The sequence below is a fragment of the Gavia stellata genome, chromosome 13 (assembly GCF_030936135.1).
Source record: "Gavia stellata isolate bGavSte3 chromosome 13, bGavSte3.hap2, whole genome shotgun sequence".
Classification (NCBI taxonomy): domain Eukaryota; kingdom Metazoa; phylum Chordata; class Aves; order Gaviiformes; family Gaviidae; genus Gavia; species Gavia stellata.
The window spans coordinates 4,744,267-4,762,296 of record NC_082606.1 but is presented as its reverse complement, the minus strand read 5'-3'; the positions used below and the strand labels follow the sequence as shown (position 1 = coordinate 4,762,296).

Below are 18,030 nucleotides of genomic sequence, written 5' to 3'. Positions count from 1 at the left end.
ATACCTTCGGGTTCCGCAGCTGTATCCTGCAACTGCCAAAAGCACCACAGAGCAATGAGGGAGTGTGCGGCTGTGACTGGGGAACGGTGTAGGTGTTGTATATATGCCCCTTCTCAAAGGGGCAGACTTGGATCAGGGGGCAGCTTCCTTCAACGGTGGCCTACCCTGGAACGGGCTGTGCTCCCCGGCACCTCTTTGGCCTGGTGGGGGTCCAGATGAGCAGTGTAGGGGCAGGTTCGTGGCTGTGCAGGCCCCCCAGGCGGGGAGGCCTGTGCGCGCGGGGAGCTCGGGGCAAGGGCGTAAGGTGTTACTGTGCCTTGGCCCTGCCGTGGTGGGGAGCAATCCAGCATGAGCCCGGAGAGGCTGCTCTTACTTGGATTGCCTCTCCCTTCCCTGCCTGCCTCTGGGGCCCTTTATCAAGTCCTGAATGTCCACCCCAGCAGTGTGACAAGTGACAATCGGGCTCTCCTTCCTGGGAAGCCCCAGGAGGCAGCTGGCGGGCAGCAAGGCAGGCGGGCAGGGAGTGATGGATGGAGGACTGGAAGGATGGATGGACGGACGGATGGATGGCGGGGCCGGCTGTCTGGCGGCGTGGTGCGGCCCCGGGGGAAGGGGTGGGGGGCCGGTGGGTGTGACCCGCTCTCCCAGCCGCCGCCGCGGCCCGCCCCGCTCACAAGGTGCCTGAGCCGGAGAGAGAGCAGCAGCGCCGCGTCCCCGCCGCCGTCCGCAGCGCCCGCCCCGCCATGCCCAACTTCGCCGGCACTTGGAAGATGAAGAGCAGCGAGAACTTCGACGAGCTCCTCAAGGCGCTGGGTGAGGCGCGGGGGAGCCCGGTTTCTTGTCCCGCGGGAGGGGGACGCGGGAGGGCTGCAGCCGGAGCCGCGCTCCGGTGCCCGGTGGCTCCAGAGCCAGGCGCCGGGAGAGCTCCGTGCGGGGGAAAGCGGTGAGCCCTGCCCGGGGAGGGGCGATGGCAGGCGCGGCACGGCCAGAGCCTCACCTGCGAACGCCGGTGGTCCTGCCACGGGGATCTGGGCTGGGGCTGGCCCGGCGGCTCCTGCCACGCTCTGCCACGGGGGTCCTTGGAAGACCCCGCGTCTGCCGTCTGTGCAGAGCCTGCCGGAGAGCCGCAGCTCCCTGCCGCGGCGGGCTGCGCGGAGCCCCGCCGTAGGGCTGCGCGCGGTGCCCCGGGGCCGCGCCGCCGCTGCGGCCGCCGCCGGCCTCTCGCCCCGCCTCGGTCCGCGTGGTGCTGGGCGAGCTCAGCCCCGCGCACGGCTGGCGACTTCAAGCTCTGCTTCCTCCCCGCTCCGCCCAGGTGTCAATGCCATGCTCAGGAAGGTGGCTGTGGCTGCCGCCTCCAAACCCCACGTGGAGATCCGCCAGGATGGGGACCAGTTCTACATCAAAACTTCCACCACTGTCCGCACCACTGAGATCAACTTCAAAATCGGGGAGAGCTTTGAGGAGGAGACGGTGGATGGACGAAAGTGCAGGGTAGGAGGAGAGCTGGAGCGTGTGTGTGTGTGTGTGTGTGTGCATGCATGTGTTACCAAGTTCTTTTTAGATGGGACAAACACATCTGCTGCCGGTGTCCCCAGACAATGGCATTGCTGCCCTCCACCCTCTTCTTCCCAGAAACACTCTTTGGGGGTTCTTGGTGGTTGCTGCGCCTCTTGTTCCTCGTCCAACATTCTCCCTCTTGCAGGGTAAAACCGAAATCTGAAAGCATGGCAGGTCCCAAAGGCAGAGTTCGAGGACCTGCTTGCCGGCACCTTGGCTGGCAGGGTTTTGTCCAGCTCTTTTTGCTTCCCTCTCCCCTGGAGACCTCAGCTGCAGTGAAAGCTCTCCCCAGCCTCTGTCCCTGACAGGAACATGAGGAACGGTGGAGCAAGAGAGACCTCAAGAGTCAGGATTCAGTGCACAAACCTGATATAACTTTTGTCCTAAACTGAATCAGCTGACTTCACAAGAAGGACCACAGACTGTTGGTAGTTTGGGGCTGAAATACTCTTTCATTCCCTTGCAAGTGCATGGGTCCAGTTTGTTGATCAGATAAGTCTTTAACAGTGTAAGACAGACTTTCAGCTAATGTTATACCAGCCATAATTACACCATCTCCTTGTGCAGAAGGCATTCACTGGAGTGTTTTGGGCTTGATTCTGCGTGTGAGCCCCTGCTTCTCTGTCTTTGTAACCACTTCTATGGCCGTGGAGGGGGCTTTAAATCCGCAGCATCTGACACCAGGTTCTCGCTGGTGTAGATACATGGGATTGGGGTATTGGAGAACTGGGCTGTGATCATTACTGTCTTTTGAAAAAAGTTACCAAAGGCATGGGTTAGTTATCCTTTCCTCTCACACTTAAAAGAGAATATATAAAACATTTACAGAAGAAGTATGAATGAAGAGTATCAGAATGTAGCCCCAAATGAGAATACAGTTCTAAAAGTACCCTATGATGGTCAAATAATCTACTTTCCAAAATACAATCTCTGCTAATTCTTGGGCCAGCTTATGAGACCATTTGCACCACTAAAAATTCAGAACTTCCTATCTCTGGTGTAATTCCTGTGAATTTGAATTTATGGAAAAGGGAGGCAGATTCTGGGAGTCAGTGAACATTTAGAACATCCACTTAATCTCTAGGATGAGTTATCGTATATTTAACAGTTTGTTCAGGAAATGTTGCTGGCTTTGTTAATTTATCTTGTTTGGCAAAAGTAGTATTTTAGTGTCTTCATGTATAATGCATATACAATAAATGTGACCCACTTTCTAGAGGAGGATTTATTGCTGCAGATGGAAAACCAGTAATGACGGCTGTAAGCTATGAAAGTTGGAAAAATCTGAAAGAAATGTGTTTTGTGAAGTAGTAAATTTTTTCCATGTGTTGTGAAATTATTTATAGTCCACTCTCAGCAATAAGTTGTACTGCTGTGTGCGTATAACCAAGATGTGGCCAGAGAGCAGAAACCGACAGATAATAAAATAATACTTCAGAATGTAATTTGCAATATCTGGCAAAATTGCTGACTGGCGATAGATTTTGATATACTTTATGGGGTGGAGGGTTTTGTTCTGCCAACTAACTTGATCCATTGTTCATACAGACAAAGAGCGAGTCATGTACTGCAAGGCATAGCTTCTATAACTGCCATTTGAGATGGCTTGTTGGCTTAAAAAAACTATTGTTTTGAAAAAATATTTTAAAAGTAAACAGCTAATTTTAAATCAAAGTAAAGGTTTTTTTTCCTGGGAAAGTCTGGAAAGTGTTAACTTGAATTTATGCGTACATATGCACACACACATGTATATGTATATCTTTATGTATTTGTATATAATCACAGACTAATGAATGTCTCCCATGTGCTAGTTATAAAGCGATTACTTGCACATTCATTACAGGGCATCCTTCTGCACAGCTGTTCCATTGCACTGTAGAATAATAGTTCAGTACTAGAATGAAAAGCAACAGAGTCAGGGCTTGCCCGTTTGTGAAAGCTAAACAAAATCCTATGGTGGTTTTTTTTGTTTGTTTTTCAGTGATTTCATAGTCATTATTGAAATGCTTTGAAAAATGCCCAAGGGTATTTCAATCTCCAGACCCACAGCCTTAAAAAAGTAGTGTCACAAACACTAGAATTCTAACAAAGTTACTTTAATTTAGTTGTGATTTATTCTAGTTTGTTAGCACAGTAAGCGTTTAATATACAGTTAACTTGGCACAGTGCCATATAGAATGAAAGGTTCTAAGTGACAAATGCTGCATTATTTATGACCACAACATGATACATACGACTCTTTATGCTTTTACACTAAGGGGACTGTGTAGTGCTAAATAACATGTCAGATCAAACCACATGTATACAAAGATGCTTGGGAATGTAGACACTACATTATCGCATGTTTCTAAATTACACTTTTCAACATCAAGCATTTTATGAAAACTGGCTTTTTAATTTGGAAACAAATGCAGATTTACACTGAAAAGACACATATACAATTACTTTGTTATTAATAGATACCTATTTTCAAAATGCCCCCTCACACCTTAATTTTGATTTCACCACTTTCCACTGATGTCTTTTTCCCTTTGCCTTTATCTATCTCTGTGTTGCTCCTTTACTGCAGCAATTATTCTCACTGCTGCTCATTGTTGTCTCTCTGTCTCATGCTGCTGAGGAATATAATTAATGTTATTCCTAATGGTTTTCTTGCCTGCAGAGTTTGGCCACTTGGGAGAATGAAAACAAGATCTATTGCAAACAAACTCTTATTGAGGGAGATGGCCCCAAAACATACTGGACTCGAGAATTAGCTAATGATGAGCTGATTTTGGTAAGAACCTTGAACCCACCCAATACGTGCACCATATTAACCGGTTTTTGTTACCATGTAGTATGACTTACTATTTTTCCTTACTTAAATCCATCTGGAAAACTACCATTTTCATAATCCCCTACAGTACAATTCATACATCACTTTTTTCCTTTCTTTTTAAATGTTTTTTTGAAGAACAAATGAAGATATATGCAGGTTCTCACTTGCATTTTATTGCTATAACTTTTGCCATACTTTTACTGGTAGAATAATCACAAGTGGGACACTTCTGGTCTGTAAATTCACACCACCACCAAAACATTTGCTTGATTTATTGCAGATTTTCTCTGATGAAAGTGAGATCATGGCATTTGAACTCATTTGTGGAGAACTTTCTTTTTTAGGCATGTGCATAATATCTTGCTTCTTATCCACAATCACATGGTGTATAGCAGGAAAGATGTGGCATGTTGTTAACATGCTCTAATCTCATCCTGTTTATGAAGAACACATAATTCCTCCCCCATCTCTGCCACCTTCCCCAATTCTTTGATCATCTCTGAATCCAGTTCAGAATTTCCTTTATGAGTTTCTCAGAAATACACCGATTTGTGCATTTGCTGTCAGCCAACATCCACCCACTCCTGTGTGAGGTGCTGTATGGCAGCAGGGTTACTGTAGGCATTTTGAGCAGCACCTCTGCAACTGCCTCGCCATTTATGCCACGAATCATGTGCAGTTTATTTATTTATATTGTACTTACTTCTGTAGAGTTGAATTCTCTTCACTGACTCTTTCCTCAGTAGACCCTCTACATTAATGAAACAATATCCAGAACTGGATAAAGACACAGATTCTCTGAGTTACAAGTAGCAGAGTTCAGCTTGAGTTCAGAATCATTTTATTGCACATGTTCTTACTTGTGAATTCCGGATAAATAGTTGATTAGACTGTTACGCCTCATCAGTTTGGGCATGGAAGACAGGCTGCTGGAGTGACGGGTAAGAAAACATCAAAGCAGGGAGGTTTTATTTCTAACTATCACACTAACTAAACCTCTGCACTTTAAAAAACAAACAGCCTCCACAGTGTTTCTCTAAAGCCGTTGGAGCTCTGGTTTTAAGATTGCATCTGAAACAAAAACAGTATAACCACGTACAAACAAAAAGCCTTTAAGTTGTTAATATTATTCCAGACATCTTGGAATTGTTCACTCACCCCTTATGATGAGGTATATGCTGTTAGTGAAATCATACTGGTTTCTATTGAATGAATGCTCCAATTCTGGATAATTTCTTTTGACTCAACCACTGGAATTCTTTATATTATCAAAAAACTTTAGGAGGCAAAGTACTTTGATCTCTGCTTCACATCTTTATATATAATGCAGTGGACAAAATATATTCTCAACTATAATTTTTCCAACTTCTAACAATACATTTCTGTAGTTTATTATTTAAGCAACAAACTGGTGAGGCAGCTGTTAAACAAAATTAACTGCTCCAAGCAAAGCAAGAAAGCCAGTCATAATACAATTGGCTCCTGCAATCAGCAATGTGAACTTACCCTGCTGGGAAGAAGAATGAGGTTGGTTAAGAAACCAGAGCGATTCAAAGATTATAAAGCCATCTAACTTTTTTTTTGTATAATACAGTCTGTTGAGCTTTTCTGAATTAATTATTTTTCAAATTAGGATATAAATTAGAAAAACTTCCTTATTAAAATATTTTCATTTATTGAAACTCAATCACAACTTTTGATAAGCTGTTTTACTGGTTAATTTCCTTGCCATTAAAATATACCCATTATTTCTAATCCATATATGTCTAGATTCAACTTCCAGTCATTACACATTGTACATAAAAGAACCTAAATAATATGCCTAAAGTTTGTTATTGGAAATACTTCTCTTAACAGTGCTGTTGAAGCCATCTCTTGGAAGAACCTTCTCATTGTTAAGCTAAACCATCGGAAGACCTTGAGCCCTTCAATATAAAGCAAGCTTTCCTTGAATCATTCTTTTAGTGCTTCTATAACCCGCTCCAATTTATCAGTTTCCTTTCTAAACTATGAACATCAGAACCTCACATACTGTTTCGCTAGCAATCACACTAGCACCTGATGTAGTGGTGACTTCATCTCGCTACTTGTATCTGAAATTATTCTGATTTATATGCAAAGACTTTGTTAACTCTTCTTTGGGAACTCATGCTCAGCTGATCATGATCCCAAGTAATTTTCCTGGTTTCTGATTCCCCAGACTGATGCCCTTCCCCTCCCCTGCAAGTTGGGACTATGTTCATCAGTTGCAATGTGCTATTTTACTATGGCCATTATGAAAACAGTGTTTGCTTCCAAGTGATCCAGATCATTCTCTCTGTCTTCTATGATTTAATACAATATGCAGTTCCATTCTCCCACCTCTTTTCTGGAGCATAATCGCCTTTTTTGCTTTATTAAATATTGGGACATTACTTGGTTCTCAGGACAGATTTTCAAGCCCCTCATGACATTTTACAGGACTGAATGTACAAATCTTTTAAATAAATGGATCAATATGTTCAAAACCTTCTGACACCCTAAAGCTTAGCAATGAGGTGTTTCTAGGAGTCATGGTGGCAAGTGTGAGGTCTCTGGTCCTTTGGAGAAGTTAAGATGGCCAAATTTAACCCTTCTGGGACGCAGCAAAGGGTTCTACTCTTTGGAGGAAGACAAAAGAGGGTAAGGGAAGCTACATTTTCTTGTCTGTGGCCCCTAATTTTAGAACCCCAGAATATTCCCTCCAGACAATTACTTGGGCTTTAAAAGCTAAACTACCTGAAAGGATTGGCTGAGGTCTGTTCCTCAACTATAACAGGGAACAAAGTAGGAATAGGAGCTCCTAATGAGAAGACCCCATGATCCCTTTTGATCTCTTGCCTCTCAACTGTGTTTGGGTTTTTCATCACTCCAGTGAAGATTCAACTTAGATTATTTTATCTTATGCTTGGGAATTTTCCTTGGATCTGAGTCTGCAAACCCCCACTTATATCTTACTTCTTCAAAACTAAGATCACAGTGAGAAGAGATATCTCTTTGTCTTCTCCTTTCTTTCTTCTTCCATCCTCCCGGCTTTGTTAGGGTTCTTTAGGACCTGACGTTCATTCTTTCAGTTTTGCTGCCCATATCACTTCAAACATTTAACAATTCCCATCTTCACACTTCTCAAACCTCCCTACTTACCTAAGAAATATTTTCTGTTCCTTTACTCTTTCTGATGTGCTTTGGTAAGCTTTCCCTATTTCCATTGTGGCAGAGCACTTTAAATAAGCAGAAGGAAACCACATTCTTGTGAACTTCTAGATGTCTGCAGCTGGGAAGCTGTCTTTATGGGGCAGAGCCTGTGATGTAGCAGTTTAGGAACTCTAAGGCTGATCCTTATTCTCACAGTGTCTGCTCCTGTTTCTCTATCCAAAGAAATCTTTCAAGAAGTCTTGAGTCTCCTTCTTAGCTATTACATGCATTTGCAGAAGAAATCAAGCAAACTCATGCCCCATTTAGAAAAAGTTGCAAGGAGAAGTCTAAACTGTGTTAGAATGAATGGAAAAAAGGCTTGGGGCAACAGGCAGGGGGTAAGGAATGAGTTTTACTCTGCTAATACTGGCTGCATAAATGTTGGAGCTTTGCCACATAATTTTGATCTAATATGCTGCATTGCTTAGGGGGCCCATTTGATTATGACATTTTCCTAGTGGAAGGATATATTTTTCTCCACAACACAGCATGTTAAATAAAATGCATTTATTAGCACGTATCATAAAAAAACAAACCCACAGTGTTGAATTGTCATGACTACCACAGAGCTAAAATAGAAACCATATTACTGTGTAATTATCAATCTTTCTTGCATCCTGGCAGAAGAATTCCTTATGTTCTTCAAAGATGTTCCCTTGGAGCAATGTGATGGTCTTCCGTGTCACATCATGTCCTCTGGGGCACAGATGCTGGGAACAAACTAGTTAGTTAGCAAAGTTTTTCTTTACCTTGAGGTACCAGTTAAGTTTACCTTTAGTTCTCCTTAGCTCCTTGCAGCATGGAGAATGAGATTGCTCTTATTACTAGCATAAATAATATTTGGCTCATACAATGGCAGATGTAGGTCTACAGTCCTGTTAGAAAAAGAGTCCTTTCAGCTGAGTAAGGGAAGAAGGATCAAGCTCTGCTTTATAAAAAACATGCTGTGAATGTGTTAGAACATTGCAACTACTTTCATCAGTGGTGTTTATTCTTATCTCATCTGATGCACTTAATGGGATTTCAGTGCTGCATTTTTAGCAGTACTGAACAAGGTAGATAAAAAACCTACGTAGAATATGCAAGCAAGGGAGGGTGAAAAGGATAGATCCCCATCAAAGTCCACATTTGTTTGTCTTGACTGTATCTTTAGATTATATTGTACTGTACTTTAAGACTGTAATGCATACAGAGAGACAGAATATCTGTATTTACAACTCCACATTCATAAACTATAATTGGATTAGCACTTGAGCAATCAAGATCAGAATATAACACAAAAATATATATTTCCTTTACTTGCCTGAAAATTAAGATCTGGGATTAAATCTATTCTAATATGCTTTTTCTTCCCTTTTCTTTTATACTCTATAATGTTTTTGCTGTTGCTGTATGTTTTTGTCAGGGACATTAATGAGCTATCAATCACTTGCGTAAGTCAGAAGAACAAAAGGTCTGCTCCTTACAAAGTGAAAGAATGCTTCTTCCAAATGTTAGCTATTCAAATGAGAAACATTTATAGTCAAACTTTATCTGCATTGCTGTTTTCATGGCTGCTCATGCCTCTATAGATTTTAGTTTAATCTGTAACACACAAACATTTTAAAGTCGATGATTACTGAAGAAGGGCTTTAAAAACAGCCTCAGACTGCATTTTACACAGTTCATGTATCACACAGGGGTTCTCAGAATCAATTATAGCAAGGGTCAAAGATCAGAACATTAGGGGGGTTTCAAGCATGGTTTCTATTCTACATTCCCTCCCCACAGAAAATTCATGCCGTAGTTGATGAAAACTGGTGAACTGTGGAGCCTAGATGAGTGAGTGAACATTTTTTAAATGATATTGCTGGCTTCTAAAATTAAACATAGTAGGTGAGAAGGGTCAATGCAGATTTGGAAAGATACTTTGCAGCCGAATGCTGAGATTTGTGATGTGCCTAAAGCCTTGTATTGAGCAATGTTAAACTACCTAAGTGTTTAACTTTTCTATAGTTTTTGGAGCGTAATCTGAAATAAAATCAGTTATCAAAAGGAGGGTCTGCTCATACTGAGGTCAGTGGGGAGTTTTGCTGCTGACCTCTAAAGCAGCCTTGATAAAAAGTTCAGAAGCCTGTAGTAATGCATACGTATGTGTTGCATGGACCTATGCTTTAATTTACTATTTGCCACGAGCAGATTTACAAGGGGACTTAGGGATCTGCAGCCCCTGCTCACTTGTACAGCCTGGTCTGGGTCACATCCCAAATATATAAGCAGAGAAAGAAGCCAAAGCCATTTGCATCTTGGATGCCTCTGATCCTGTATGTAGCCTCTTATAATATGAGTTGTAGCTTAAGATGTTTGCTGTATACTGGCTTTCAAGACTGCTGCTGGGAGATACCATTGTCTCGTGTTCTTGCCTCTGTCATTCATTTGCTGCATGACTCTGAGGAAACTACTATAATATGGCAGTTCTCAAACACAAATACCAACATTTAGGTACCTTCAGAAATGACCTGATTTTGCATGGTCCTGTCGATTGATATCCTGCAGAAAGTGAGGTTGTGTGTTGCGTGATTTGCTATTAATATCCAAGTTTGAAAGTGGGGGCTGCACCTTGTGTGACTACGGCCTCTTTCATCAAACATTATGGACTCAGGAGGAGAAAGGAAATATGCAATATGCCTTTATTGTGAAGATTTATACCTTTATTCTGGATGACATGGAAGTTTGCATGTGGACAAAGCCTTTTCTGAGGATTCATTTAAGTAATATCTTCTCTTCTCCATTTGTTTGCTGATGTATTCTGTCTTCCTTTTGCAAGTTGCCTCTGCAGGTTGGTCGGTCATGAGCAGATAACAGGGTATTTTTGCATACACTGGCAGAAGTGATCTTTCCCAGGTGATGGTTTCAATGACAGTCTTCCTAATTATACTGTGTGCTCCACTTATCACAAAGGCTCCTCAGCAAATGTTTATAAAGAAGGCCTTCAAAAAGCAGATTTACTCATACAGTAATACATTACTGCCCTGTAATTCTCTTTTAATCTTTAATGGTCAATGGTCATCAGATTTTGAGTGAACTGAGAGAGGTCAATTTATTGGATTATCCCCCTGTGCAGGGCTTTGTTTGCAGTGTGCTTTTGGACTCTTAGCTACAGATTATGGCATGCTAAGTGAAGAAAACAATTCTGTAATTTGCAGTCATTGCACATTTAAAATCCTATTGTGGATTTAGGTAGAAGCCTTGCCTTGTAGCATTTTGTAAGATAAGTGAGACCTTTGCAAGCTGATGAGAAGGTGGTGTTTGACAATCCTGCATCTTCTCATTAGATTTGAATTGCAGTTTGGTAGCGTTGCACTTTTTTTCAGTTGCTCTGGTGAAGCTTTACCACCAAATAGCCAGGATTACTCGCTCTCTTTCTTGTTATTAGGAAGTTCTACTCCTTTGGGTCATGAAAATGTTTACAGTCAGCTTATTCTGACAGGAACTATCACTTTTTTCCAATCTAGAATTAGAACCATACACACTAAACTGCTTCATCCTATGCCTGAATACAAGGATTTAAGTGTGAAGGATAGAGGAGTAAGGGTCTTTTGATTTGGATCTTCCCCTGAGGTTCGGCCCAGCTGTACATTAGATGTTTCTGTGAATAACCACAAGAAAAGGAATGCAGCAAGTTTGAACATGTTCCTCTTTGCTTTCTTTGTTTCTTTGTTTAGCAACATTTAGTGGAGTTTTATCAACAATGCTAGTAAGTTACAATAAGATAGGAAACACCTTTTACATAAGTCCACGTTTAAACCATGTATATAACCATGACAATCAAAGCCATTTATTTATGTGCTTCGGTATGGAATTAGGTCGCTAATCATCTGAATGGATATAAGGTATAAAATCTAAGTGATAAAAAATGCAGCTTATTCCTGAAACAGGTCAGAGGCCACATAACCTAAGCTGGGTCTTCAAGGAAAGGATGCCTGGCTGTTTGAGAAGTGCCTACATGGTACTCCAGAGTAATTGTAATTGGGCTTTGCATGAATTTTATCTCCTTACCATCTAGATTTAAAGACATGATTGTGTTAAGTTATAGTGGTTTTCCAGACTGTGAGACTGGTGTGTTGCAGAGAATGACAATCCTTGTGTATAGCAACTAAGACTACTATGTATTTGGGTTCCCCAGGTATGTCCATGTTTTCTGCACTTAATTTTTATCCTGACAGAGCCATTTGAATGCAGTCCTTTGCCTGAGATTTTCAAGAGTCCAGAAATCCAGCTGGAGCTGGATGTTGGAAGTACAAAATGAATAGCCATTGCGCTTTGTCACAAGTGTGTCAAGTTGTGACTCTGAGTGCACAACAGTCAGTCTGTGTGTACATACAGTGGATTTGCTGCCTCTGCAATGCATTCTGGATGCACCCATACTGCTGAGCTTTCCCAGAAAGTTACTATTTCTTTTTTCTTCCTCCACAAATTTTTATCTTTATTTTCACACTCCCTCCTGTGGGTCTTGCAAGGAAGCTGCCAGTCAGACTACACTGATGTCTTAGGAGCAAGCTCTGCCCAGGAATGCAGTCTCAGAACTGGACACTAGAGTTTCAGGCACTCAGACCTACGGTGGCACCCTAGGACACTTGCAGTATGGATCACATCTATTTCGATCTACTCTTCCCTGCAGTGTTCCCTCTCAATACAACTGCTGTCCTGTTGTAAGAATAACTGCTGTTGCATGGGTTTAGGGGAAGGCGTTTGTCTCTTGATTTCCCTGAAAGAATAGACATAAATTTACTAGGGCGGGTACAGGAGTTTTGGCAAACTGCTGCTGCAGCCTTTCTCATTAGAACTGGCTGATGCGGCACCCACTCACATCACGAGATGTGGCTGCATAGCTGTGCAGCTCCAGCTGTCAGGCTGGGGCCATGCCAGCTCTTGAAGAACACTACACAAAGACTGTTTTACTATTATTTATGATTTGTGTTGAAATAGCAGCGGGGGACCCAAACTTCACTGTGCTTAGGAGTGCCTGAATGTACCATAGAAAGACAATCACTGTCACAGTGACCTTCCAGTCTCCACAGACAACCTCAAGCCGTGGATGGTCTTGACTCTGACTTGCTTCCTCTGGCAAAGCTCCTGACAAAATAATTTCGCCTTTGTGTGTAATTTTGGAAATGTTGAAGGAAGCCATAGTAAGGGTATTTGCAGCTGGTGCTGTGGGCAACAGAGAACTATCTGCATCCTTTAATGTTGATTTTCAGACAATTTCATGTATAAGCTAAAAACGTGTATAAAGATTGATGATTAGCTCTTTATATGCGTAAAACCAAAGCCTGGATCTCCAAAATACTAACAGACTTTACTCCTCAATAAAGTGAACAAAATATAAGCCAGAGTCAGTTTTAAAGCCAAGTCCTTTCAAAGAGGTGTTGGCCAAAACAGGCGTAGAAAGCATTAAAACAAATGAAGTCCAGCTGAATTTTCATAACACACTGGGGTAGGTTGTAATTGTATTTTTCAGTGAGACCTTGGCAGTTATTACAGCCAAACATCCCACCTCACAACTTGTTAGTGGTGAGCTCGAAACTGTCTGTCAGTGTAGCTGAACATGAAGTTTTTTGCAGTCAGTATTTCCTCACTCTTGCACCCATTATTTCCTTCATGTTTAATTGCTTGCTTAGATTTTAGCCTGCCAGACCTGAAATTACATACAAACACTTTGGGGTTTAGGTGGCTTTCTCAGACAGCTGCCACAATCACTGTCCTGCCTAAATGTCCTGATAATCTGTACTGCAATATTGCTGTGGTAGAATTGCCTTTTAAGTGCAGAACTACGGAGCGATTTAAAAAACGCAAGCTTTCAGTTGCATATCTGAAACTCTGTTACAGTCAATGGTATAACATGATACAACACCAACTCTAAGTACCTGGAAAATCAAGGTACTCTGAGGTACTGAATCTGGTATAAGAAATGGGATGATAATGGGACATAGTCTGTAGTAAGTCAGTGATTTTCAGATGGGTAGTGATCAAATGTTTGTGAGATCTCATAGGTATTTAGTCATGTGAAATGAGTTCGATCTCCACCACACTTTTCTCCATTATGTGCCCTCATTTCAGACCCTTATCATAGTTAATAAGTTCACTGGTTAAGGTCACAGTACCCTGAAAGAATGTTGTGGTTGACACTGCCCATGTTACAGCTTGGGAGAGAGGGTTTTGGTATCCGAGTATGGTGTGTCAACATTTTGCAGCAGGATTATGTTTACAGGTTATAGGTATACATTCTCCTGGTCTTCAGCATTGCTCCACTGACTTTATTTGAACTACTCTGATTTATACCCGCAAATATCAAAGAATTCCTTTTGAACATGCCATCTGAATTCCACCCTCAGCATTTCCAGTTCAAAGTGCTGCAACTGTTTCTAAATATAACAACAGTACGTTCCAAATTATCTTTCTTTTCTCTTGTTTATTTATAAATTCATGCCAAGAAACTATAGAAAAAGGGAATTTCTGCGTCATTTATCATTCTGACAAAATTCATCATGCCTTGGAAAAAAGGTCACTTACATTGCATTCCTCTTCTAAAATGACTCCTTTCTTTACTCTCATCTGTCAAAAGACATAGGAAAATGAATTTCTGCTGTAGAACTAGCTACTATAGTAAAAATAACATTAAAGAGGGGTGTTAAATGTTTGCTGGTTCCATCTCTTCTGATTGATTTCTATTTCTTTTCCAGACCTTTGGTGCTGATGATGTTGTGTGCACAAGAATTTATGTAAGAGAGTAAAAACATCAATTTACTTGTCATCTGGGATGAAGTGGAGAACTGTGAAAATCCCCAGTATAATGAGTATCTGTGTGTCCTGTTACTAATGCGGTGTTGTATGTGACCGTGTGTGTTATACCTGAACCCATAGCCTCTGTTAAGTGTATTTTGCTTTCATTTGTCATCGCAGACACTATTCCTTCCCACTTTTATGCCACCATTTTTCGTGTCTGCTTTGTATTTTGTAGTTGTCACTTGCTATGGTTTCATCAATTATTAAACTTATTGGGCATAACTCACAGCTGGTTTGGGGTGTTTTTAATAGAAAACACAGCAATGCTTTGGTTAGGGCTGAAACACTTTTTACCTTCTGTTGAAGTCAGTGTGGAGTTTCACTGCTGTTGGCTAGCGCTATGCTGTCAGGGCAACACAAAGCGCAGGAGAGCAAGTGAATTGCAAGGCCTTTCACAGAGCTGCAGGCTGCTCTCTCAAACCCAAAGCTCTGCTTCTTCCCTTCTTTTTGTCCTGTCTCCTTGGGAGAGTTGTTGAGGAACAGTTCCTGTATCCTGTGATTGCTGGGACTGTGATTCAGCAGAACCAGACAAGACAAGGAGAGATCTTTACCCTCTTTCCTGCTGCGTCTCTGAAGAATGCCCAAACTTTTCCTGTTGAGACACTCATTATCCAAGTACAAAACCCAGCTGTATCTACAGGACAAATAACATTGTGATCATGACTAATACTTACTGTCATCACACCCAAGCACCTCAGGCCTGATCAGAGAGCCAGCAGAATCTGACAGACTTTACTTGTTTGGGCCATAAAAAAGATAAAGCTGAGGAAAGCTGCTTTTCTCCTACCTTCTCACCTGCAACAGAGGGAACTTCTGATGGCTTCACTCCCCCTCAGTGTTACAGCTCTCACTTTTGGTAACTCAGTATTTCATTCTGTGAACAACTAAGTATTTCACAAACCAGGGCCATAGTTCAAGAATGAAAGAAACACCAAATTGAATGTATTTATTCTGGCTCAGAGTTCTGGCCACAGCACTATCAAGTATTAGATTCAAGCTGAACAGACATTCCTCTAATGAAATAGAAACTTCTGTTCTTCAGCCTTGGAAATATCTGGAGATTGAGACTAGAAGCACTGCTTATTTCAGTGCAATATCCAAGCTTATCCGACCAACTTTCAGCTTTGCAAGAATAATTTATCTGCTTCATGCCACCCAAATCATAGAAGATTTTTAAGAGGTTCAGTGTTAGCAGCATATATACCCTGTTCACTGGACTGTGCTCAATATTCAGAATGGGAAAATAGGTCCAAATCTTGATCATCTTGGGACATCCATGGGAAACAAATTACTTTGTCTCTTCATCATTCGCATAGCTACGCAGAGGAATCCCCTTTGATAGGATTGTCAAACTGCTATGGAGAAATGGGCCACCTCTTCTATATATTGCAGTGTGAGCTACAGCAGCACAACTGGAAAGAAACGTACGATGTTTTCTGTCTCCTCTGCTCTGACAGGTCACACTTTCTTTCTCTGCCATCAGCACTCAAGATACAATATTGCAGGTGAAAAGGGGGATCTTTTCCTTCCACACTTTAACCTTAAGCCAAACCCTGTTTCCAAGACCCTGGTTCGCTTGGTACCAATTAAATGCACTGCATGTTAGCTCACAGTGAGGCATGGGCTGAAATTAGTTCATTGTGGTTTGGATGCAGCTGAAGCTACCCCCCGGTAAGAATGAAACCATGAGGAGGAATGACAGTGATCTATCTTTATTTTCTATCTTCTTTTAAGATTCAAATTAAAATAGTTGGGTGTTCTTTCCCAAACAAATTCAATTTCAGGGGTATCTGGACCTGCTTGTGCAATCAGCTGTGCCAAAGGGACTCCATAAAAAGTGCCAGGCTGAGCTAGCTCAAAGCTCAGTGATGCAGATAAAACTGTGTCTTGCCACATCAAGGCTGAGACGTAAATAGCCTTGCATTGCAGGACATGCTGGCACATGCCATATCCTACAGCAACAGGAGCCCACCAACACTGTAGAGTGCTTTGCCTCCGCCTCCCAGAAGGTGGGTGGTGGATGTCGGGGCTGGTACAAGCTGATGAGGCAAGGAGCAGAGCCAAAGCCAATAGGTAGCAGGGCTGTTTTGCCATTCCAGAAAAATGCTACTCGTAGCAGTTACCTTTCCTGTGTCTAAAGCAGCCCTGATGCACGGTTTGTGAGGGTTCAGCAAGGTATTGATATGAACCTCACATTGTCTAGAACAAGCGAGTGCATTTAATGGAAGCAGTGATTTCTATGTTTCATTTCTAGGAAGGCTCATGCTAAGCTGTTGCACTGCTCAAGCAAATAGCCTTCAGAAAGCTTTCCCATCAACTGGAAAATACCAAGGCAGGTTTCCATCCAGTTGGCAACTACTATCCAAGTAGTAAAGCATGACCTGTGTAACTGGGTTGTAAAGGTTATTATTAAGAACAGGCTCTTGAGATATGAGCTACCCTGCATAACTGGAAACTTTCTTCTTCCAGGATTGAAACTGTTCCCCTAAGCTTCATTTGCAGTCTGGCATGACAGAAGTTCCTTTCTTTCGTAATTTCAGTGTGGAAGCTTCACCACTTGACTTTCATGGAGTTAAATTAGAGTTACTGGTGCATGGGTAAGTTCATGTGAACAGAGACTAGAATTGGTCCAGGGTGTTAGTTTTATGGCTCATTGTTGAAACAGTTGCAAAGGCCAATTTGCATTTTGTGAGTCCTCCTGGACTTTGAAGCTCTTTAAATCTAGGCAGACAAGGATTTGGAATGATTTTACTGGCCAAAAGCCTTGCAGTTGTCTCCTGCCTTTCTTTTCTTTGCTGAGATTAAGCTCCTTTGGGAACATGGAAGTTGAACAATGCCATGGTGGCCAATAAAGACAGTTTTGTCCACTTTTTATGTAAAAAAGCATGAATACATCCCTCCCCAGATGAGGTGATGGAAGCAGAGTAAAGTTACTGTAGCTGGCATCCACAAAAACTTAGTCTCACAACGTCTGAGTGTTAAACAGTTGCTTAGCAGAATAGGATCCTGAAAGCTTCAGGCGGCCACTCTCTGCACATAGGAGGGAGGGACTTCCATAGGCAAAGGTGCCAGGACAATGGAGCACCTAAGGGTTACATAAATGGTTTGTCGATTACTTGATAGCATGTGGATATCTGAAAAGGGCCCCAGGGATTTTATGGATATTGCTTTCCAGATTAAAATCAAAGAGATGCTCTCTGCACCACTAGGTCTTTTAATCAGGCCTGTGATGGAACAAGTAGTGGAGCCAGGGACAGAGCCTGGCTCACAGTTATGTGTTTCAGTGAGCAAGCAGGAACTTCCTTCCCCTCACGCTGCTGTGTTCTCGTTAGCACTTTGTCACTTGAGCTGGAAGCACTCAGTGGTTACAAGCATAGAATGGTGACAAACATAGCTCACCTCTGTCTGGATGGCAGCTAATTAACCACTGTATGCATAACCACCCGCTGCATGTTTGCTGCCTTGCAAGTCTCTGTGCCCAAGAAGCTAGACTTCTGAGGTCTGCCACTGCTCAATGGTGACAGCCAAATCACCTTCAAGCTTTGTTGCTAAGAACTTTCTGACCATGTGAGTGTATGCATTAGGGAACTCTTCCCTGTGAATTTATTACATACTAC

General features: G+C 42.2%; 1 protein-coding gene across 1 annotated transcript; it reads left to right on the top strand.

Moving 5' to 3' along the window:
• Positions 1–719: 719 nt before the first annotated feature.
• On the top strand, positions 720–14,639 carry CRABP1 (cellular retinoic acid binding protein 1). Its single transcript, XM_059824076.1, has 4 exons — positions 720–813; positions 1,313–1,491; positions 4,220–4,333; positions 14,311–14,639. The coding sequence occupies exons 1-4, from the start codon at positions 744–746 to the stop codon at positions 14,359–14,361; spliced, it is 414 nt and encodes a 137-aa protein (XP_059680059.1). The 5' UTR covers positions 720–743; the 3' UTR covers positions 14,362–14,639.
• Positions 14,640–18,030: the final 3,391 nt, after the last annotated feature.

Bases quoted from the DNA above. Each gene is read 5' to 3' on its own strand.
- CRABP1 (XM_059824076.1), top strand. From the start codon at position 744: ATGCCCAACTTCGCCGGCACTTGGAAGATGAAGAGCAGCGAGAACTTC. The intron at 1,492-4,219 runs GTAGGAGGAGAG...TCTTGCCTGCAG, and splicing joins TGGATGGACGAAAGTGCAGG to AGTTTGGCCACTTGGGAGAA. The intron at 4,334-14,310 runs GTAAGAACCTTG...TTTCTTTTCCAG, and splicing joins CTAATGATGAGCTGATTTTG to ACCTTTGGTGCTGATGATGT.